Source organism: Asparagus officinalis, chromosome 7 (assembly GCF_001876935.1).
Source record: "Asparagus officinalis chromosome 7, Aspof.V1, whole genome shotgun sequence".
Lineage (NCBI taxonomy): Eukaryota > Viridiplantae > Streptophyta > Magnoliopsida > Asparagales > Asparagaceae > Asparagus > Asparagus officinalis.
The window spans coordinates 147,550,451-147,571,359 of NC_033800.1; the positions used below are offsets into that span (position 1 = coordinate 147,550,451).

Here is a 20,909-nt window from a genome sequence, read left to right on the forward strand (position 1 = left end):
CTCTCTCGACCCGAAGGGAGAGAGAGCACAGTACCCCAGGACCGTCAAACGGCCGCCCACAGTGCACACTGCGCGAAGGACTGGACAGGCATCGAGTCAACCTGAGCATTCATAAATGCGACTCACTTCGGATGTCTGAGCCGAGAGCTGGATCCGCCGGCACTCGGCAAGCTGGCTAGACCCACTCGAGTACTGTACACCTACTTCACCGCCTCTCCTGACCGGAAAGGAGAAAGCGTCGTGCTCAAAGCACGCCGGGCGGTCACGCACAGTACAAGTGATCAGACAGACACTTCATCGATCTGCGAACTCATAAATGCGGTTCATTAATGCTGGTCAAATCCACTCGGATAGCAGTCGTTTGTTGCCTCACATACAAGAATGGGCCTTCCCATCGTAGGTGACAGGACATAGAGCACAATCCCTGGAATGACCGTTCATGGTATCGAGGAACGGCGAGACGTCTCTGAAGAGGATGTGGTCACATCCCACAATTCAAGGAGAAGTCAAGCTGTCCTTCTTTCATTTAAAAACCCCTTCCAGCACGATGGAAAAGAGGTCGCAAAACTTGGAGAAAAAAAGAGTTGAGACCAAGCTGTTAGCAAATCCTTGCATTACAGCACTGCTGCCTAGTTCCGGGCTCCGATAGCCGACGAACTAAGCAGACCCGAACTCCATTGCCCCGAGCTTCTACTGCGAACTGAAGCTCTCCAGCAACCTCATTCAAACGGTCCAAGGGAAGCAGACTCGACCCGAGCATCGAGCGAAGCGTCCTATAGCCACCTAAAGTCCCCACACAAAACAAAGAGGGCCTTCCCTCTGCTTCTGTTGTAAACATTTGATTTGTTAGTTTGTAATAAGCTTTCTTATAAATACAAACGAAACTCCTTTCTTCGGAAGAATCAAATTTTCACCCTACACCTATCGATGGTGCTCAAGGGCCAATCGATGGTCGTGTGCAACCATTGATGGTTAAGTCGACTGACTATAGATTTGATGACTTAATCACAGTCATTTGTTGTTCCTTTTGATATCCAATTTCTACCACATTTTGAATATATCTTTCCTAATTGATTAAATGCTATATATGGTTGAAAGAGATAAGTAGAGGAGAGAGTTCTAGGGTTTTGATTAGAGCTTTAGTTTTTTGAAAAGAGAAGATACTGGATTGAAGTTTTTGATCTCTGAAGCCTCAATAAACTATTTCTCATCGCGCTTAACATCTTTGGATCATCTTAGCGTGGAGAATTACCTTGATTTCATCATCTACACCATTCTTCATCAAGATTCACATTGATCTATCGAAAGACGGCTCGTTAATCTAAAATGGCTGTAAGATCTTTCTTATTTTATGTGCTTGAATTATGTTTGTTGGTTTTTTCATACTTGTTTTTACGATGTACTCAAGTCGGTGTTAATTGAGGGTTGTGCCTAGGTAGGACCAGGTATTACTCATTATGGAGTGTTAGGTTAGATGACTGACTTTGGGTAGATTCTAGGACGAGGTGTTTGTAAGTCCATTGAATCGAATTGTGTTTTACGAGAACTCTTAGCATATGAGAAAGTCCCTTCGTGAGAAGGAAGAGTGTATGTAAGATTGTTATCTATACCACTGTAAAAACTTGAGTGTCCTGGTTGGTTGTTTGTTTTGCTTTATGGGTTATTGGATAATAGTCTCTCAAACCTTTGAAGTTAATATCATGTCCCTCAATTCCTAGTGGTTCTAGCAATTTGGTCACTCAATGACCAAAGATATCCCTCAGGGCCTCGGCTATTATTTTTTGTGGTCAAAGAGGGTTTTCAAGGGAAATATAAATCGAGGTTATTTTGGTCATCGAGGGATCAAATTGCAATGCCCCTTAGGATCCAAAGGACTCATGAGTAGTCTCAAGTCTTATGTGACTTTAGAATGCTTGTGAGACTAAGTGGAAAGTGTTAGACCCTAATGCCACTAGAAAAGAACCCGAGAGGGGGGGGAGGGGGGATAGTGTTTATGCTAATCTAATCCGATTTAAATGTCAATTGAAACTTATTCAAGAATTATTTTTGTAAGATAGATATACAATATGATATGAGCAAGAATATACAATATGAGCAAAGGGAGATATCCTAGCAATGAGATATATGGTGAAATATATGCAAGGATATATAAATAACATAAGCGTAAACTATCTATAAACAAGATAAATAAGATAGTGGGCAATATAAACAATGAGCAATTGACAAAGACGATATAATGATAAACACAAAAATAAGTGCGTCAATGCAAACTCAAACAAACGATATGATCACGGAGTTCGATCCCCACGATCTACGTCTCCGCTCCTCACCTCGAGGAGATCTCCACTATCACATCGGGTTTTCTACGCTTACCCGAAAAACGTTTACACCTCAAAATACGATTTTCTAGCTAACCGAAAACTTTACAATCCACACTCACAATGTAACTACACTAACTACCACCTCAAGTGTTGGTCTCTAGCCCGTGTCTCCCTCAAGTGTTAGGAATTATAACCTCTCTCTAAGCATTACCACCTACCCCAGTGTCTCCCTCAAGTGTTAGGAATTATAACCTCTCTCTAAGCATTACCACCTACCCCACTCCTCTTGGGATGACCCCGTCTCTCACCACACACTCCTATTGGTGTACTAGTGTATTACAAGGTGAACCTCGCAATTTAAGCAAAAATACAAAGTGTTTGTTCTCTACAATGGATGAGAACGAATTGTAAGGTCACTCTCCAAGTCACACAAACCCACAACCCAATTACACTATGTATGCAAATACAATAAGCTCAATGGTTATGTGTGTACAAAGAGATAAAATAAATCAAAACTAAACTCAATATAACTCTAGCTTAATAACAATGATAATCAAATATATAAAAGAGCTAGAAATAGAGTTTAGAAAACTTCTCAATGGATCAAGAGATAGAGAGAGAATAGTTGGATGCTCAAACTTCAATAGATGATCTCCTTAAGCTCTTGTAGAATTGATTTCACAAACTCAAACCCTCAATTGCTTAAAAGCTTCTAAACAAACATTAAACAAATTTAAACCCTTATTTAAAACTATTTTAAACTTGTTTAAAATATTTCATTAGTTGATCTAAAAGATGAGAGCAATGGGGTATTTATAGAAACCCAAAACATCAGTATAGAAACCCAAAACATCAGTAGAAACCCAAGCAAAATGACCAAAAAACCAAATCCCACAAAATCTAGAAAGTGCAGAAATATAGCCGTTATTGATCGACGGTTGACCGTAGAACCACGGTCGACCGTGGGAAAAACTAGCCGTTGGGATGGCAAACTGGAAAAGTCACGGTCGACCGCAAAGGCAAGTCCGGTCGACCGCGAACAGCTAAAAAACAAAGCTGACTCTCTGGATTTTCTACGGTCGACCGCAACGCCAAGGGCGGTCGACCGCGATCTGATAAAAAATAAAAATAGTCTCTGAAAAAATTAGCGGTCGACCGCAGCGCCAAGGGCGGTCGACCGCAGCACCAAGGGCGGTCGACCGCGAGCTGTTGAAAAACAGAGCACAGTCTCTGGACTATCGGCAGTCGACTGCAGCGCCAAGGTCGGTCGACCGCGAACTGATATTTCAGATATTCCAGCTTTGAAAATAGTTTTCTGATTTTAAAACCCTATTTAAAAATATCAAACAAATTCAGAAAAATATAAAACTTAGGAAAATGATTGTAGACATGATAATACACATGCTACAAAAACTGGTTTTTAAAAAGAACCTCCCAAATGAGAAATATCATTATTTTGTAAAACAGTCCAAAACATGAAAATGCAAACATATGAATTTTGATATTTTAGCTAAACCATCTTTTGAAACATTACAAAATAATTTTATAGATTTAATAAAAGATGTATATGATTATTGTTAAGTCCATAAACCAAGAAAACAATATTTTCTCAAAATTGCATATTCTATGCAATAAATTCTAAAACGCAATAGAATATGAAACAAAAAAAAAAGTGAATAGTTTTGTTTGTTGTTTCATATCTATGTAGTTAAACCAAAACACAATAGTAAATATGAAATATGTAATTTCATATTTATAAACATAAAAACCCAAAAAACATGTATGTATATATATAACTATATATATACATAGAAATCAATAAAAATGTGTGTGTATATATGATTGAGCTTAAAGTATCAACACACATAACATAACACCTAAACTAAATGTTACCCATGCTTGATTGATCTTCGATGTAGCTCAACTTGGTACACTTACGGATGAAGCTAGAACTAGGATCTTCAATTTGAATTGCATAGGCTTCACTTCATAATTCTGCCAACCTCCATTGTATATGACCGTTGAAGCGCAATTCCATTCATCCTCCAACATATTATTTGTCTGCAATAAATAGATAAACACAAACACTAGACAAACAATATTAGTCGTAAATTGTTTGTTAAACATCATCAAAACAAGAAGGCCAACAGAAAGTTCTACAGAATGACTATATGACCAACATTAATTTATGAATTAGAATATTGGACAAAACAACAAGTGCAAAAAACGAGTGCATTGGAAACGAGGGTCTTCTAAGGGTCTTGTGGATATACACTAAAAGATAAGATAAGAAATAAATATATTCGTAGTAAATTAGGTGTTGCTCCCATTAAAGATAAAATGAGAGAATCGAATAAGGTTGTTTGGTCATGTACAATGGAGAACGATTAATGCACCGGTTAGAAAAATAATAACATCGCTGTTTAAGGGCAGATAGATCTAGAGTTTGATGTAAAAGGACTTGATTGGAAGCAGTTAAGAACGGTGCAATAATTGTTAACTTAACTAAGGGAATGATTCAGAATAAGACAGAATGAGAATAAGATTCATGTAGCCGATTCCCAACATTTGGGATAAAAACTTCGTTTTTGTTGTTGTATGAGCAATTTCAATGATTTGAGGGACTACTTTCCAAATAGCCGCCTCTTGGTGGGGGTGTGATCCTTTACTCCCATTTTGGTGTGAGAACAAGCCTTTTTCTCCCTTCTTCTTTAGGGGGAGCACGCAAAAGAAAGCTATATATGGGAGTACTTGGTGATTCCCTTTTCATTTATGACTACTATTCTGGTTTATTCCTCAAATTGTTATTAAAATGTCTACTCTTTACTGTCTACATTGCTTCTGGTAGAGTAAACTACATTTATGACAACGAAGACATACATAGTAGAGAGATCTCTATGGAATGAATTGCTCGTAATCATATTCTACACAACGAAGACATACATAGTAGAGACATATATGAATTGAGAGGAATGAATTGCTCGTAATCATATTCTAAGGAATGAATTGCTCGTAATCATATTCTAAGGAATGAATTGCTCGTAATCATATTCCATAAAATGTCTACTCTAAGGTATCATAAAAATTCGCTAGTATTCGCTAGCATACGAGCTGTTCCGATAGGATATGTATTGAGAGGCGCTACAACCACACCCTAAATCACACCCTCAACCACACTCCTCTCTCGCTACAGTGCACTAGGGCCCACATGAGAATTTTTTTAAAATTCTCGTGTGAGCCCTAAATGTAGTGTAGCGAGAGAGGAGTGTGGTTGGAAGGTGTGCCTCTAGCATTTTCCATATGTATTGCCACCAAACACCTCCGCATGTCCTTTCATAGCCATTAAATTAGAAGTCTATAAGGAAAATAAATAAATAAATAAATAAATAAATTAATAAATTAATAAGTTAATTGGGCGTTAGTTGTCTAAATTATAATCCGGCAGACCCAACAGATTTGGTTTCAAGTTTCAACTGGGGCGTAAATTAAATTTCTGCACATTCGGTGTCGGCCCAAAAAGCCGTACTTATCGGGTCGGGTTCTAGTGCCACGGAGCTATGAAGGCTACCCGCATCCGTATCTATAAAATCTTAATGGAAGTAGGTCTTAAAACTCAACGAGGATCGCCGAGCCCCAAATTTCCCCGCGAAATGGCGAGCGCGACGGCGGAGAAGACGGCGGAGGAGCTCCGCAGAGAGATCGCCGAGCTCCAACGCCAGCAAAGGGAGGTCATCTCTCTCTCTCTCTCTGTGTGTCTCGATTTCTACTACAAATCTCACTCCAAAACCCTAATTCTCTCTCCTCTTGCTCAGATCACCGAGAGGCTTCGAGATCCCCGCGGAATCCGACGCTCCGGCGCCTCCGTAACGCCCGCGGGCCCCACCGGCCCTCGGAAGCGCGGCGTTATGGCTAGGCCGGTGTTCAGATATCCGATTTTGAGTTTTTTTTGGTGATTTTTTTGGGTGTGTATCACAGATGGGAATTTTTCAGGTGGTCTGAGTTGGAGGATCAGCCGGCGCGAACGGCGTTGTTCATGCGGCTGTTGTTAAGGTAATTCTCAAAGTTGTGACCTTTTTTTCTCTCCATGTTTTATAACATTGCAGGATGTATTTTCCGTAGTTTTATCGATAGAATGAGATGATAGAAAAATATCTTAATCTAGTATCACGCTGTATAACTAAAATTTATACTTTTTATAGATAGGGTTATTGAACGTGCTAATTTTGTAGATTGAAATTGCAACAAGTAGAGGAGGAGAGTTGTATACCATGTTATCGAAAGGAATATGATAAGAGGCATAAGCTTCCTTACATATTGATGTGAATTAGATTTGGAAGGAGTATTGATTCCACGGGATTGTGCTGTGATGATGAATTGGTTTAATTACTTGGTTATAATGTCCTACATGTCTCACCTACATGTCTCAAAACCTGCAAGAGAACTTTGTTCTGGTTTTTATTCCTTGATAATTTTAGTTCTTGTTATCTTCAAAATATATACGTCTGGACTATTAATATGTCAGGATCAGTTATTTCCAATTGTTTGGTTTTAATTTGGTTAGCATTTGGAAGTTAATCATGCGATTTATTGTTAAATGAATTGTTATGTAACTTTGATACTAAAAACATCCAGAAAACACGGTAAAATAAAAATATTCCAATTATATTCTCTGTACAACAAGCTATAGGATATTAAGGAGTTTGTCTTTCATTTCACACACTTGATCCGGCTGTTTGCCTTCCCATCATTTTATATGCATGTTACTCTATTGGCGGCAAGCTAGTTTTCCAAAAATGATGACTTGGTTGTTTGATGAAACCTTTCTGAAGTTGGAAGATGGAGAAATCAAAGAAGGTGCTGGTGAACCAAAAGATACCAGAGAGGATTTGGCACCAGAGTCGGGGGCTGCTCCAGCTGGGGAGAACGGCAAGCCAATGCCAAACAAACAGGTCAATAGTGGGTTCAGAAAGGATGGAAATCCACGGATGAGAAAGATGGTAAGATCAAGAACTCATCTTCTTCTTGTTCAATTTACAGTTGTTCTTAGAAATACATAATTGTTGTGATGCTTTCAGGACTATGATGCTTTGCCGACAGAGCCTGTACCGAGGGTTTTGCCAAAGGATGAGGACCCAAGATTGGTTAAGCGTAACAGAAGAATGCTAGGACAGCTCCTAGGGACACTAGAGGTAACACTGCATTTCATTTTGTGGGTACTTTTCGTCCATGCTAATTCTTGATGTGGTTAATAGGAGGTCAATGTCAATGTCAATAGAAATGATTGGAGGGGTTTTAAGTAACTTGTGTGTGATTGAGTCTGTATATAGTATATACAACAAGACAAACAGCCAACGATAACAAGAGCGACACTGTTTTATCTAACTCCTTTAGGTTGTACTAAATATTTTTTCAAAATGTAAAAGGTCCCTGAGAGCACTTTCCTAGACTCGGTACTTTCCTGAATTCTGCTACTGAAACTTTGTATCTGATTTTTTTTCCAGAAATTCCGAGAAGAAGACAAACATCTGTCATCCACTGAAGCGTACATGCGCAGGTCAGACTCATTACGGCGGGTGAGTAGCTTTTTGTTCTTACACTGTTGGAATACCTAATCCCTTAAGATGTGAGTTAGGTATCAGATAACGTGAGTGGACAAGATCTAAAATCAAAACAGGCAGACAGGGTGTTGCATCTTACCATCCTGAGTAAATTAAAGTGTTTTAAACTAAACATTTTTTTTTTCTTTTTTGCTGCATAAGCTGGAAATTGCAGCAACAGGTAATTGTATGTGTGTGAAGCATAGTTTTGAGTGGTAACTCTAGTTGTACTCCATGGTTCTCTATGTGAAATACTTAGGAGTGCTCATTTTCCTTAATTTCACTTTCATTATTATTATTATTCTGCACACTTTCAGTTCGTTAACATATTATATTAATCCAAGTTTGTTTTACAAACACTTTGTTACTGAATGAGTCCCCACTGTAGGCTGAAGAAAAGGCCCGAGAGGAAAGTGAAAGGCTGCGGCAACAAGAGAGGGAACAAATTGCTGAGAAACGTAGGCGTGATTTGGTGATTTCCCCTTCCCCTATTCACTTTGTTATAAACTTATTTCATGCTTTCATTTATTTTGAAAGTTTTGTTTAATAGACTTTACGAGCTCGTGTTGCTGCTAAGGCAGAGCAAAAGAAGATGGAGCTGCTGTTTATTCTTTGGTCTGAGCATCATAAAAAGCTGAGCAATTTCTTAAGGTACAAAAGAACATGGGGAAGGTTATGGATTATTTCAATCTTGTAATTTCATATATCAAACTTCTGTTGTAATTCAATTTTAGATTTTATTAGTTTCTAATGCTGAAACTTTTACCAAAAATTTATTTTCGTTTAATTGCTTGATATCCAAAATTTTAAATTTTTTTATTTGAAAATTAAACATTCTTAAGGCTGCAGCTAGTATTTTTACACCTATTTTCCCATAATTTATATTAATTCATTAATTGATTCATGCTGCTGCAGGTTATTTTTATTTTTGGCCCAAAGTGTCCATATAGACAAATTTAGTTGAGACAGATAAGTTTCTGTTTGTTTGCATAGTGTTGACGTCCGAACCAACCGAGCTTCCCTAATGCATGGTTTGGCACTTCTTTTCAAATTAGCTTTTGTACATTGACTCAATTTTGATTTCTTTTGTTCTGTCTATTTTAGGACTAAAACAGAACCTCCAATATACTACATGCCGGTCAAGCCATTAATTGAGGATGCAGCTACTGTTGAACGGAAGAAAGAACAGGTAAAGAGTTACAATTGCTGTCTCTGCGACAATCCATATGGTAGATTGTCGAGGCGATCATAAGTACATTCCGTCAAATCCTGTACAGAAACACAGATTTACTCTTGCATGCTTTTTCCTCACTATTGGAAGAAAATAAACAATAAAACTAACTGGGCTCATTAAAGGTTTTCCATTGTTTGTAAGTATTAAAATTTAGTTTATCTAAGGAGTAACTTTTCCCTAAGCAATCTTCCGGTACTCACCCAATTGGTTTAGTTACCTACAGTAAGCCTGTCTCATCCCTTATTTGCTGGGCTAGATTGTTGCCAACAAAACCATGAAGTTTCTGGTCGCCCACATGGAAATTTGATCATATCTGAACCTAATCTGTGTCTTGAAAGCTCCAGAAAAGACGTGATCGCCCTCATGGTTTGCGAAATTTTCGGCAGAGGGAATATGCATGAGATACGGGACCTAGTAATCAATGGATTGTACGGTTAAGCTTATTCACCAAGGATCCTTCTAGATGAAGATGAAATGTAGTCAGCTTATAGCAGCGTAATTCAGTTGACAACAGTGTCATCTAATCGTAGATATCCATATCCTGAACTCCTCTGCTTAATTTTCTGGGTTAATTGCTGATAGACCCCTGTAGTATTCCTGTATTGAACTTACTACCCTTCAGTTTATTTTCGCAGATAGACTCCCTGTGAAAATTTGCCATTCTTACCCCAAGAGAACATGAAAATTATTTTTTGACAAATAGACCCCCTGAGGTAAAAGAGTATCTGTAAAAAACGAAACTAGAACGGGAAGCCCAGAACAACAATAATAGAGGCGGGTCTGTCCTCAAGAAACCCCAATTTATTCTGCCAAACCCTACACATGCCAAAATCCTTCTTGTGCTGATCGGTTAAATATTTTTTTGACATATGCTCTTCAGGTATTCCATGAATGGAAGACCACAAGAAGAGCAGAGCTTTCCGAATACCAAAAACAAATCGAAGAGAATTACATATCAAACGTTGACGAAGAGCTCGAGAAGTGGCAGAGCTTGAGGAACAGACAAAGATCAAACAACAACAACAATGTTAATCTGCAAGAGACGATGGACAAGGAGCTGGAGACTCACAGGCTTGAGCACGGTCCCAAGCCTCGCAGAATCCCAGGAAGCAACGATGAAGAGGAGGACGTTGAGGATATTGTTGCTGAGGACGAACTCATGGACGAGGTCCTTGGAGTTGTCGCTGAGAGGGTTGATGGTGGTAATGTTTCGAAATTGGCTGAAGGGGGTAATGCCAGCCCAAACCCTGTAGAGGTGCAGTAGAGAGCAAATTATTACAGAGTATTTTAAGTTAATTGATTAAGGACCCTTGGATCTGTAATTCTGATGTTTTTTTTTTTTGCTACATTTGTTATCTTCTATTTTGACTATCTGAATTCCTGTTCAAAAAAATTGTGGGTTCTCTGTAGCTGAAGTGTGCCATTCGTTGTGGATCCATCGAATCCGAGTCTGTAAGTTGTTTTGGCCACAGCAATAGTTGGTCTCTGGTTACATCTTAGTCGTGCATGTTGAAAGTTTTGACTAAGATTTTAATTACCTGAAATGAGAATCATGTTACTTTATGCTCCGGGTGCGTTTGACTCTATATAATGACGTATGTATTTTATGTAAGAAGCTAATCTGCATATGCTAAAATGTTTTCATGTGTTAGATGCCAGAACGCCATGAAAAATATATGGATATACTAAGCGATAGGAACGCAACGAAGAATATGTGCACCGAGAGATAAGAAATACAACTGATTCAAAATCGTCGTGAAAAACGGTGGACGAAGCCAAATCATATCCATTTCGTGCAACCTTCTATCTGTAGTTCTACACATGATTTACCCACAAACACAGCAAGCGATAACTATTTACAGCCATTTTCAGGCAGAATGTAGTATCAACTCGTACTCGAGAATACAACGGTAACAAGGTAAAAGAATAAAAAAAATAATCTAATTTACACAAATCTACGACCCACAACGGACTTCAAATCTGTTCCGGGAAAACTTTCTCCAGAAACCCAATAAAGCGCTTAGAATACAGCGCGGGTTCCACAGCAGAAATGGACATGGGGTCAAACTTGAGGGATTTGCAAGAGTGCTCGATTTTCTTGGTCATGTTGTACTCCTGCAGTATATCTATGATCCCTAGGTAGAGGACAACATCGTAGACCTCGAAAAGATCAACTTCAGCTGCATTTGGGCTGCCTCCTCCATCATGGAGGAGCTTCCGGTTTGCTTGGGCTGGCATGTTCACTCCTAGCTGCACTGGCAGCCTGCTAAGAAAGATATGTAAACACGGTGAGTCGATAAACGGGAAATATCATAATAGGAAGATATGGGATGACGACAACTGGTCTTAATGCACACATCACTATTAGCTATCAGTGCGGTCAGACTGTGTACAGGAGGAATAGCAACTGCACCAATAATAAATGTGATGTGTGCATCAAGATTCATGCTAGGTCATGCGTCCTCATCCCCTATCTTCCTATATGATTTTCTATAGAGGGCCCTCTGTAAAGTTTTATTTTTCTTACGAAAAATTGTGATACTTCAACTGCTGTTCACAAGTGAGGAAAAATTGAGATTAAACAAATTGGTTTGAACAACAAAAAATCGAATATAGAATCGTCTAAAATTTTGTTGGTGTGTTTTTCTGAGATGTCATGATAGAGCAGAATCACAAAAAATATCTTTGTTATTCCTCTTTCTCTATGAACATCCAACAGTGGAATACTAATGAATACCTTCCTGTACCAGGCAAAAGAAGGTCGACTTCTTCATCGCCAGCCGCTGATGCTCTTAACATGCTTCCTCTAATATGTGAACCCGGAACTGTACTCGCCGAACCTGGTTCATGCCTTACTAATAGCAGGCCTGTTGGCGGAATTGTGATCTCATCTTCCAATTGGACACCAACTACAGAGAATGTACATCAATTAGTTAATTTTTGATAGGAGTTATGGAGCAAACAAAAATATAAATCATTATGTACAGTCGTTACTAATTAACAAAAGCTGATTAATCTCAGGCCAACAAGATTGTTACGGCTCAGCTTCAACAGGAAAGCATATCATAGTTGAATTTAAAGCTTTGGCGAATATTTGATCACCAAAATCAACTTAGCCATCTCCAAAACAAAAGCATGATTAAACGAGCGTCAAAGTAAAGATTTCTCTGAATATTATTTTAATGAAGAAGCAATTTTTCAATATCATCTATCACAGGAGAACACACTAAGAGCCATATCAATATCTCATTAATAAATAAAAAAAGTGCTTCTTGGGATGACAGATAATACCCTGACGATCATGTAATGTATTTTAATTATATTCAAATTGTTACAGTGTAACTGTCTTTACCCGTACCGAGTGGCTATTGTCCAGTTATTGTGCTGATTCTAGCATATATTGTAGACTATCGGTTATCTGATATGTCAGGGTGCATCCATTTCTACAGTAGAACGTAATAGACCCTGATCCTATTAGTTAGTCATTTGTAATAAAAAATGCAGTAGCATAAAAGAAATAAAGCAACATAACCAATTACCTGACAATCTACTAAGGTGATTTAAATCGAATGATTTAAAGAGATCCCAAAAAATAGGGTCAAGAATATATGATTTTGAAATCATGGCGTTGTGTTCTTGAAGAGATACGAAGGGAGAAAACATCTAGAAAATGCAGGCTTTACCAAAATATAAATTGCACAAATTTGTGGCACCAAATAGATGTGTCAAAAAGAGGGAATAGAACGATGAAAAATCATGCATGGACCTATTTTGATCAAATTATTTGTATATAGTTATCTAAAATGCTGAAAGCAATATTTCCTTTGAATAATTCAGTAAACTTAGTACTTACTGAAGTTTTCCATGATGTCTAATAAGTATCAAGGAGAGCAACAAGACTTATAAATAAAGTTCCGCTGGCTATGAAGGCATATTCTCGTCTACAGTTTATCTCACAGAATGACTGTAATCTAGTGGCTATAAATTTTACAGAAAATAAGTAGACACAATATTTAAGAGAAAATCTTATCAATCATGGTAAGTTCTTTGTCTAAGCAGAAGACTGTATGTACAAACAACTAATGAAAGAAAATGTATTGAACCTGAACAAATACAATAACTGAAATGAGATACATACAATCATCTGCTGATGGGCTTGGTCTACTTTCAAGCGTATCTCGAGGTCCTACGAGGGCCTTCAAATGTTCTGGAGCTCTAAAATGCAACCCCATCAGCATGCTGTAATCAATTATACATTGTGATTCCAGAAACATGCAGTCGAGAGAGATTTGTCTGCACAAAGTAAATAGACTCTAGTTTAGACTTTAGAAGACATTTTTTTTTATCTTCACACATAAAAGGATAAACAAGATGGACTTCAACGATAAGTAATTCAATCTTAGTGATGAAGGCTTGAACATGTTGATTGCTGACATATTGATGCCATTGCCACTAGATCAACGCTGTAAGCCATCTTATGTATAATTCAATTAATTCACTCAAGAAAAAAAATATAAGCAACAAGATTTCTATAGAATCCTGACGTTTGATTTCAAGTTAAAATACGGTGTAAACTTCCTCGGGCCAGGAAAAGAGGGAGGGAAAACAGTTCAATGTAAACAAGAGATATAAATTGAAAATAGAATTGCATAGTGCGCATGTGCTACTTGTTCACTTTCTATATTGGTTGTGTTTCCATAACCAATATACTATTTCTTTTTTTTTTCCTTTTTTTTTTCTTTTGGGGAAGGTCAATAATCTTGCACCACAAAAGTTCCCATGAAGGAGAAAGACTCTCCAAGGTTGTAGAGAAGTGCTCCCATGAAGAAGAAGAGAAAAGCTCCTAATGTGCAAATGGGCCACAAAAGCTTAACGTCAATAAAAGCGCCTAGTATTCTGGTTCTCTAGAAAATTGTATTAACGACACATTCCAATTGACAATGCTATTTTTATTTGGAAACAAGATATACCTAGAGGTTTTACTTGGGCTATACCTCAAGAAATTTAAACCTGGAAAATAGACAGTTTATATTATTCTTGCAGTTGATTAAGAATGTAATTCAGCAAACAGTAACTAACACAGTCACCTTCCATGAAATTGACAGAATTAATCCTGATACTTTATCTTAAGCTAGATGAGATGCAAGCAGCTGACCTGAAAAGTGACTCTCGCCATGATTTTTCCAAATGGAAGACATATGAAAGATCAAGATCTTTCATGGTGGTGTTCTCATTAATGTTACTCTTGCTTGTTGATCTTCCCTGAGTAGAACCTTTCAAGTCATATCTGCGATGGATGTGCAAATCAGTGCAGAACATATTCCCCATTACTACAAACCTGACCTGCAAAATAAACAGTTAACCAAGCATAATGACATACAATGGCCTAATTACTTTGAGTTGAAATTAATTTATACCTTCCTTCTGCCTCTTATTGTAATGCGATGGAGACCGAAAAACTTTGTTATGAGGGTATTTTCATGGGCTCCAACATGCTCATAATACTTGGGAAGCATCTTCAATAGGTTCTGCCAAAAAAAGGAGCATTTTATCAAAGAGTATTAAAACAGTCATTCCAGGAAATTACTCGTTCCTTTGACAGTAGAGTAATTTATTTTCCATGAATATTAAAGATGGACAATTAGTGTATTTACAATTAATGGTGTTGTACTTAGTATGACATGCATCTATTTTGAGCTAGACCATGGAGACAGGATGCTAAAATGCGTAGAATACTAGCATTATTGTTCCTATCTATCAAAAACATTAACATTTTTCTTTTGAGAATAAGTACTGAAAATTTCAAACCAAAATATATTATGCAGCATCGTCAGTCAAATAAAGATATATGCTGTGAATCATTAGATGTTTTTATTCCATAGTTTTCTTTCAGTAATTATTATTTGGAGGAAATAAATGATTATGAAATTAATAATTTGAAGATAATTGTGCCATCATACATCAGTTTGTGCAAAGCAGTTGCATGAAATTTTAACTGGAGTACCTTGAGTTCGCGTTTTCTAAGAGTTTTGATAACAAATCTTTCATCTTGTGAAAGATAAAATATGCTGCCACTTTTTCCGGGAGAAGAAAGCTCCTTTAGACCATCAACCCCACAAATGGACATCATATAATCCGCAGCATCTATCTTAAACATTTCACGCAGATTCCTGAAAATATATCTTGTAATTAAATATCCTTAAAATATACAATAAATAATCACAATAACAATAAGAGTTGTTTCCAAATAATATATGAAGGTGCATCGTACTGTATTAGTGTAATCCAAAGTTTAGAAAGATGACATATCAACACTATTAAACAATTTATGATATACGAAGTGAAAATACCTGAAAACAATTGGACAATAATCCTTCCAGAAGAAATCAACTGAGTAATGAGGAGGTGTGAATTGGGATCCCTTGCCAGGAAAATACATCTTTATCCTAGCTCGGGGACCAAAATCTGAGGAAAGAACTTCACGCATAGGCACAGGTGTGATTTTTCCCACAGAGTATCTGTCAACTTTAAGTCAAAACTTTAATACATTATTCTGAAATTTTCACAAGATAAAAAAATAAAGTGGAAAAAATAGCTTTGGGTTTTGGTTTAATAATATAATCTAGTGAGAAGAGAGACTTTATCCCTAGACATTCATTTGCGATAGATCCCTTGCCAGGAATATAAACAAAGGAATTTTGTGACTCATGAGTTCACATGTTTATTTTGTTTGCACGTCCTTAAAAAAAACTAATAACAGGGCCTCGGTTTTCTACTAAATTTCAGAAAGAAATATCAAACATTGTTAGATCAAGAATATCATGGTCCTTATAAATAACTGGATGAAATCAATGCGGCTTCTAGTATATCCACAAGGAAATATGTTTGAAATTGGCTAATGCCACATCAAGGCTTGCATTTCAAAGAAATGACTAATACTACATCAAAGGTTGGAACTTCAGGAGTTCACTGCTTTATGATCCTTACGACCACATTCAATAATCGGAGCTTTTGCTCAAAATTGGGAAGAGAAAATTGGCAGGTATTGAAATCATCAACAAAGTTCACTGAAGAATTACTGATAATTCTCACGTAACTCTTCAGAAATTGCAGGCAAGTGGCACCCTTTATTTGTTCTGAAATTTCATAAGAGGAAGAGCAATGTTTTCATGGTTACCAGAGTCAGTGAAGTTGAAAGAGAAAACTACCGTTAGCTTATTTAAATGAGGAGACTCGTCTTTCCATGAAATATTTTGCTTCGTAGATGCTGGCCATTATTCGATTCGACCGATAATAAATCTAAGGCAAGTTCGCTTTGGTGGCAATAAATAAAGCAACCTTTTCTACATGATAAAAAATTCTGGACACTATCGACAAGCAAATAAATGAAATGTGTCTCAACATCAATGACGAGTACAGAAAATGTGAACTGCACTATATAAAGAACTCAAGAAGTACCTAATCCCAAGCTGCAAATTCAGCATCAAGAAATAGCTCTTGTGACCTCTATAAATAGTTTGACCTGGCCCCTTTACTTGTTTTGCGTCAACTTTATGCTTCCGTTTACTTTTATGTTGCATCCTGGAGTCATGATCTCTTACTTGCTCTTTGACCAAAACCCCTTGCATATATTCCCTATCATAGACAACACCCCTACTATTTTGAGCATCGACTGATGAAGAGGGCAACATGAGTGCATTCCTCTGTGATGGAATGTTTCCAGCTGAATCACCACCATCCAAAACCTCGTCTAATGAAGTAGCTCCATGTGATATTCGTCCTGAATGTCTAAAACAGTTATTTATATTCCACCTATTAAAACAATTCCTTTTTGAACTTGCTCTGCTATTATCCGGTCCTTCACAACTCAACAATGCAGGAGAAAGACTCTCAGGTTCACAGTACTTACGATGATAAGGAAGCCTGCTTCCAGCCGGATAAAAAGTCCCCCTTCCATCCTTTAGACCTCTACTCCATGTTCCAAAATAACATGCACCGTCTGCAAACTTGTAATAACCAGAACTATGTTCCAATCCTTCTAACCAAATGCCATCAAAGACATCACCATTAACCCATTTCATAACTCCTCTACCATTCATTTTTCCAGCTTTCCACTTCCCAATATATGTATTTCCATTGCGCCAGTATTACTTGCATTACCCTTCCGCATTCCTTCTTTCCAAGAACCCTCATAAACATCGGAATTAGAATATGTTTTTGTTCCAAGGCCATGTTTTATATTCATTCTCCAAGAACCTTTATAAATTGATCCATCAACTGCAAAAAGAGTGCCGGAACCATGAAGGAAACCTCCACGAAAGTCACCCACATATATGGATCCTGATGACCAACAAATTCGTCCTCTTCCGGATATTATGCCTTCCTCCCATTCACCCTCATACGCTGTTCCATCTATCCAAGTATACTTTCCCATACCATGAGGAAGTAGTCCATCAATGTTTCCACTGTAAGTATCCCCATTTGAAAGGACCTTGTTGCAAATCCTAATAAAGGAAAAGATATCATATTTAGTACAGTATAACCAACTCATATATAAAAAAACATATAGCTCAGTACGAAACATATCAGCAGCCCTCCTGCTTCATCTTTCCTTCTTTTCTATGTAAGTTTACAATTTGATACCAAATTATGTTGATAAATAATTATGCGTGGAAAATGATATATAAAAGAAATCATATGGTATTTACCTTTCATTCAACTCACAGCTCATCTTTGTACTTGCTTTGCCTAGAACTGACACATCTGTTCATAAATAGACATAAGGGAAAAATCAGTTCTCGCTCTCCACCGCCTAAATGTAACATGGGCATAGAAGGAATCATCAAGCAGCAGGAGTGGGAGTTATTTTTGCATTGAAATGAGAAGAAAAAACTTACAAAGCCAAGGAGGAGACAATCTTAGGATCTATAAACATTTTCAATCAGAGTAAAAGGTGATCCTGCATGGATAATCGTGACAGAAATAAAAAGCAATAAGGATGAACATGTATGATTTTGGTAAAACAATTGTTTATGTATGTTGTACAAACTTATAGACTACACAAGTGTGTCAGTATCTTCTCTTTTTTTCATTTTGCTAGTAAGAGTTGGCTTATTTATGTATCCAACAATCTTGGAATGAGGCAGTAGATAAAGTAGTAACAGAACGGATGAGTATCATCGTCCCTGTATCCATGTTTTTTTGAGGAAATTTGGCTCGTCTGGGAAGGATGGGAAGCATTAGAAACCAATTCCTTCCCATTCAAATTCAATGAGATAAATACCAGGTTAAATATCCACTCCATTCAAGTTTATTTACATTCTTTAAAGTTCCTAAAAAACAAAAGTCAAACATGCTTAAGTTTTTTTTCCCTTCTATGCACCAAGAAGGAACAATTCAAATAGCAAGTTGCTTAGTTAAAGGTCTACAACAATTGAAGTTTAACAAGAACTACTCTTTAAGGATATCAAGTTGTCTACAAACAGTTGGATCGACAACTTATATGCTTAAAACCATGTATATATGCAACATTTACATTTGAAGGCCCTTTTCCCCTATTTGACTCATTTATAAAAACTACAACACAGTTGACTTTCACTTATTTTGCATTCCACGCAATGTAATCAACATTGGCAGATTGGATCTTTCAATTTAATGGCTGTTATTGAATTTGAACAGAAAGGGATCGAGCTCCAAATCTGTATGGATAAGTAATTGTTGTCTACCTCTGGTGGATGTGGACGCACATCATGGATATTATTCGGGTATTGAATTTGATATGCATACTTTCGGCGCTTCAAACTTTATCCATGAAATTAGTTGGCTGATAATATTCCCTGACAGGTCATGTTTCATAACTTTGTTAACATCAAAATTAACAGGATTCTGACAAACTCCACACTAGGAGCAGTGTGAGATTCATATATAATCCTAGGGAGGCAATTGCAGCCCTAAGATTATGCAAAACTACATTCTATAGCATTGTGAACCTGCAATTTCCCCCCCTACAACCGAAAAATATTTGCACCCAACTTGAGTTTTAGCCTATTTAAGTTGAAAATTTTAGCCTGTTTGTAAATAATATTGTTTTATACTATTACATTTTCATGTTTGGTAAATAAGTACTTGTCATCCCGCCCCCGATAAAGTTTTTCTGGATCCGCCACTGACTAGAAAGTTGTGAAAAGTCCTAGCTTCAGTGCACGCTGTGGCCTTTGTTCAAGAAAAGGAGAGAGAGAGAAAAAAAAAGAACACTATCACCAAAAGGTTGTCTTTTCTAATGTTGCCTTGGTTCTTTTCAGAAAGGTAGAGTTGAGGAGTGAGTTTTTTGTGTTTTTTTTTTAAATTTTGTAATAACCCAGACCAGAATCGAACTCAAAATTGTGGGAGACATATTGGAACCTCCCAACCATCCGGGTCACCTGCAGTACTGAGTTAAATTGGGTTATGAATACAATTTATGCTAGTTTTGGGGAGATAAAATTACAGAATTTTCCATACATTTATAGCATTTCTTCATAGTAAGGCAAAAAAAAAAAAAATCCCTTATTTAATAAGAGAAGGAAACAACCATCATGTAATAGCTTTGCAGTTGGATGTTATAACATCCAAAAGAACAAGCAAAGAGGTTTCTCTTAAAAATGAAAAAAAAATTGCCTGGTACGCTTTAACGATCACCATAAATTTTCAGAAGAATCAAAAGTCTCGACTTCGATCCAAAGATTAAACCTTTCAATGCCAAATCAGGAATTCTTATCACCAATTCACATATTCTTTGCGCAATTTTACAAAAAAATCAAGGTTCAAGGATAATTACATGCGCAGCAAAATCAAGAAAACAAAGAATTCAAGAGGGAAAACACAAGCACCAAAATACTCACTTTAACCCTGGCTACTTCGGCGCTCAGGCGAAGGACTGGACTTGAAGAAGTAGAGAGAGAAAATACGAATGGGTTCTAGAGAGAGAAAATACGAATGGGTTCTAGAGAGAGAAACTAGAGAGAGAGAGAGAGAGAGAGAGAGAGAGAGATGAAGAGGGGGGCGAAGGAAGAGCACGTCGCGGTTGAGAGGCCAACTCACACCGACCACCGAAATTCCTCCCAGACATCGACCCCTTTATATAACTTATTAAAATACATTCCATCAAATAAAAAACTTTATTAAAATATAAAAATTATTATCACTAAATGTTAAAATAGAGTGAAGATCAGATGGCGGTTATATTCACTTCACACATTTGACCCACTTCTTTCTCTGTAGTACCTGATCTTTGTTGTTGTCTTATTAGTTGAGAAAGTAAAACTTTTTTCCTCTCTCTTTTACATCCATCATTGTTTTTTAGGACAATTTTTTGAAAACACCCAATTTTCAAATTTATATAGCAAAATCGATCATTTCTGAAAAAAATCAGCAAAACCGATCCTTTTCAGATGAAAATGGTCGGTTTTGCTGAGGAAGTGTTTTTCGAACTGCACGGGACTGCTAGTCCCGTGCATTTCGTTTTCTTTTCGAACTGCACTTAGCGGATAGTTTTGAAAGGCATGGTGGGACTGCTAGTCTCGCCTGAGAAAATGAAAACTTGTGATCGATAAAGGCCCCCACCTCAGCATTTTGGATTTCAACATGCCTAAACTTCTAACAGAAATAATTCAAAATGGTTATTTAAGAATTTCTTTCCCAAAAAATGTGAAGCATATCAAACCCAAAGAAGTTGTTACGTGACATGGCGAGGCTCATGTGGAGCCCTGTCCATCCGGG

The 20,909-nt window shown here is 37.3% G+C and overlaps 2 protein-coding genes across 2 annotated transcripts; one reads left to right on the forward strand and one right to left on the reverse strand.

Moving 5' to 3' along the window:
* LOC109847954 (pinin-like) lies at positions 5,925 to 10,651 on the forward strand. The gene is made up of 10 exons (XM_020417184.1): positions 5,925 to 6,049; positions 6,134 to 6,260; positions 6,328 to 6,371; positions 7,151 to 7,318; positions 7,397 to 7,510; positions 7,823 to 7,894; positions 8,307 to 8,390; positions 8,469 to 8,569; positions 9,023 to 9,107; positions 10,033 to 10,651. Exons 1-10 carry the CDS (start codon positions 5,972 to 5,974, stop codon positions 10,414 to 10,416), a joined length of 1,257 nt encoding a protein of 418 aa, XP_020272773.1. The 5' UTR covers positions 5,925 to 5,971; the 3' UTR covers positions 10,417 to 10,651.
* On the reverse strand, positions 10,909 to 20,229 carry LOC109850651 (phosphatidylinositol 4-phosphate 5-kinase 1-like). The gene is given in 11 exon segments (XM_020420705.1): positions 10,909 to 11,415; positions 11,890 to 12,061; positions 13,291 to 13,445; positions 14,308 to 14,495; positions 14,570 to 14,680; positions 15,157 to 15,322; positions 15,503 to 15,670; positions 16,611 to 17,301; positions 17,304 to 17,656; positions 17,861 to 17,915; positions 20,033 to 20,229. Coding segments are annotated over 10 exon segments (2,316 nt in total). The 5' UTR covers positions 17,884 to 17,915; positions 20,033 to 20,229; the 3' UTR covers positions 10,909 to 11,126.

What these genes read in the sequence shown, in the direction of transcription:
- LOC109847954 (XM_020417184.1), top strand. Translation starts at nt 5,972, where the DNA reads ATGGCGAGCGCGACGGCGGAGAAGACGGCGGAGGAGCTCCGCAGAGAG. An exon ending in TCCAACGCCAGCAAAGGGAG is followed by an intron (nt 6,050 to 6,133) that starts GTCATCTCTCTC and finishes CCTCTTGCTCAG; the next exon opens with ATCACCGAGAGGCTTCGAGA. An exon ending in AGCTCCTAGGGACACTAGAG is followed by an intron (nt 7,511 to 7,822) that starts GTAACACTGCAT and finishes TTTTTTTTCCAG; the next exon opens with AAATTCCGAGAAGAAGACAA.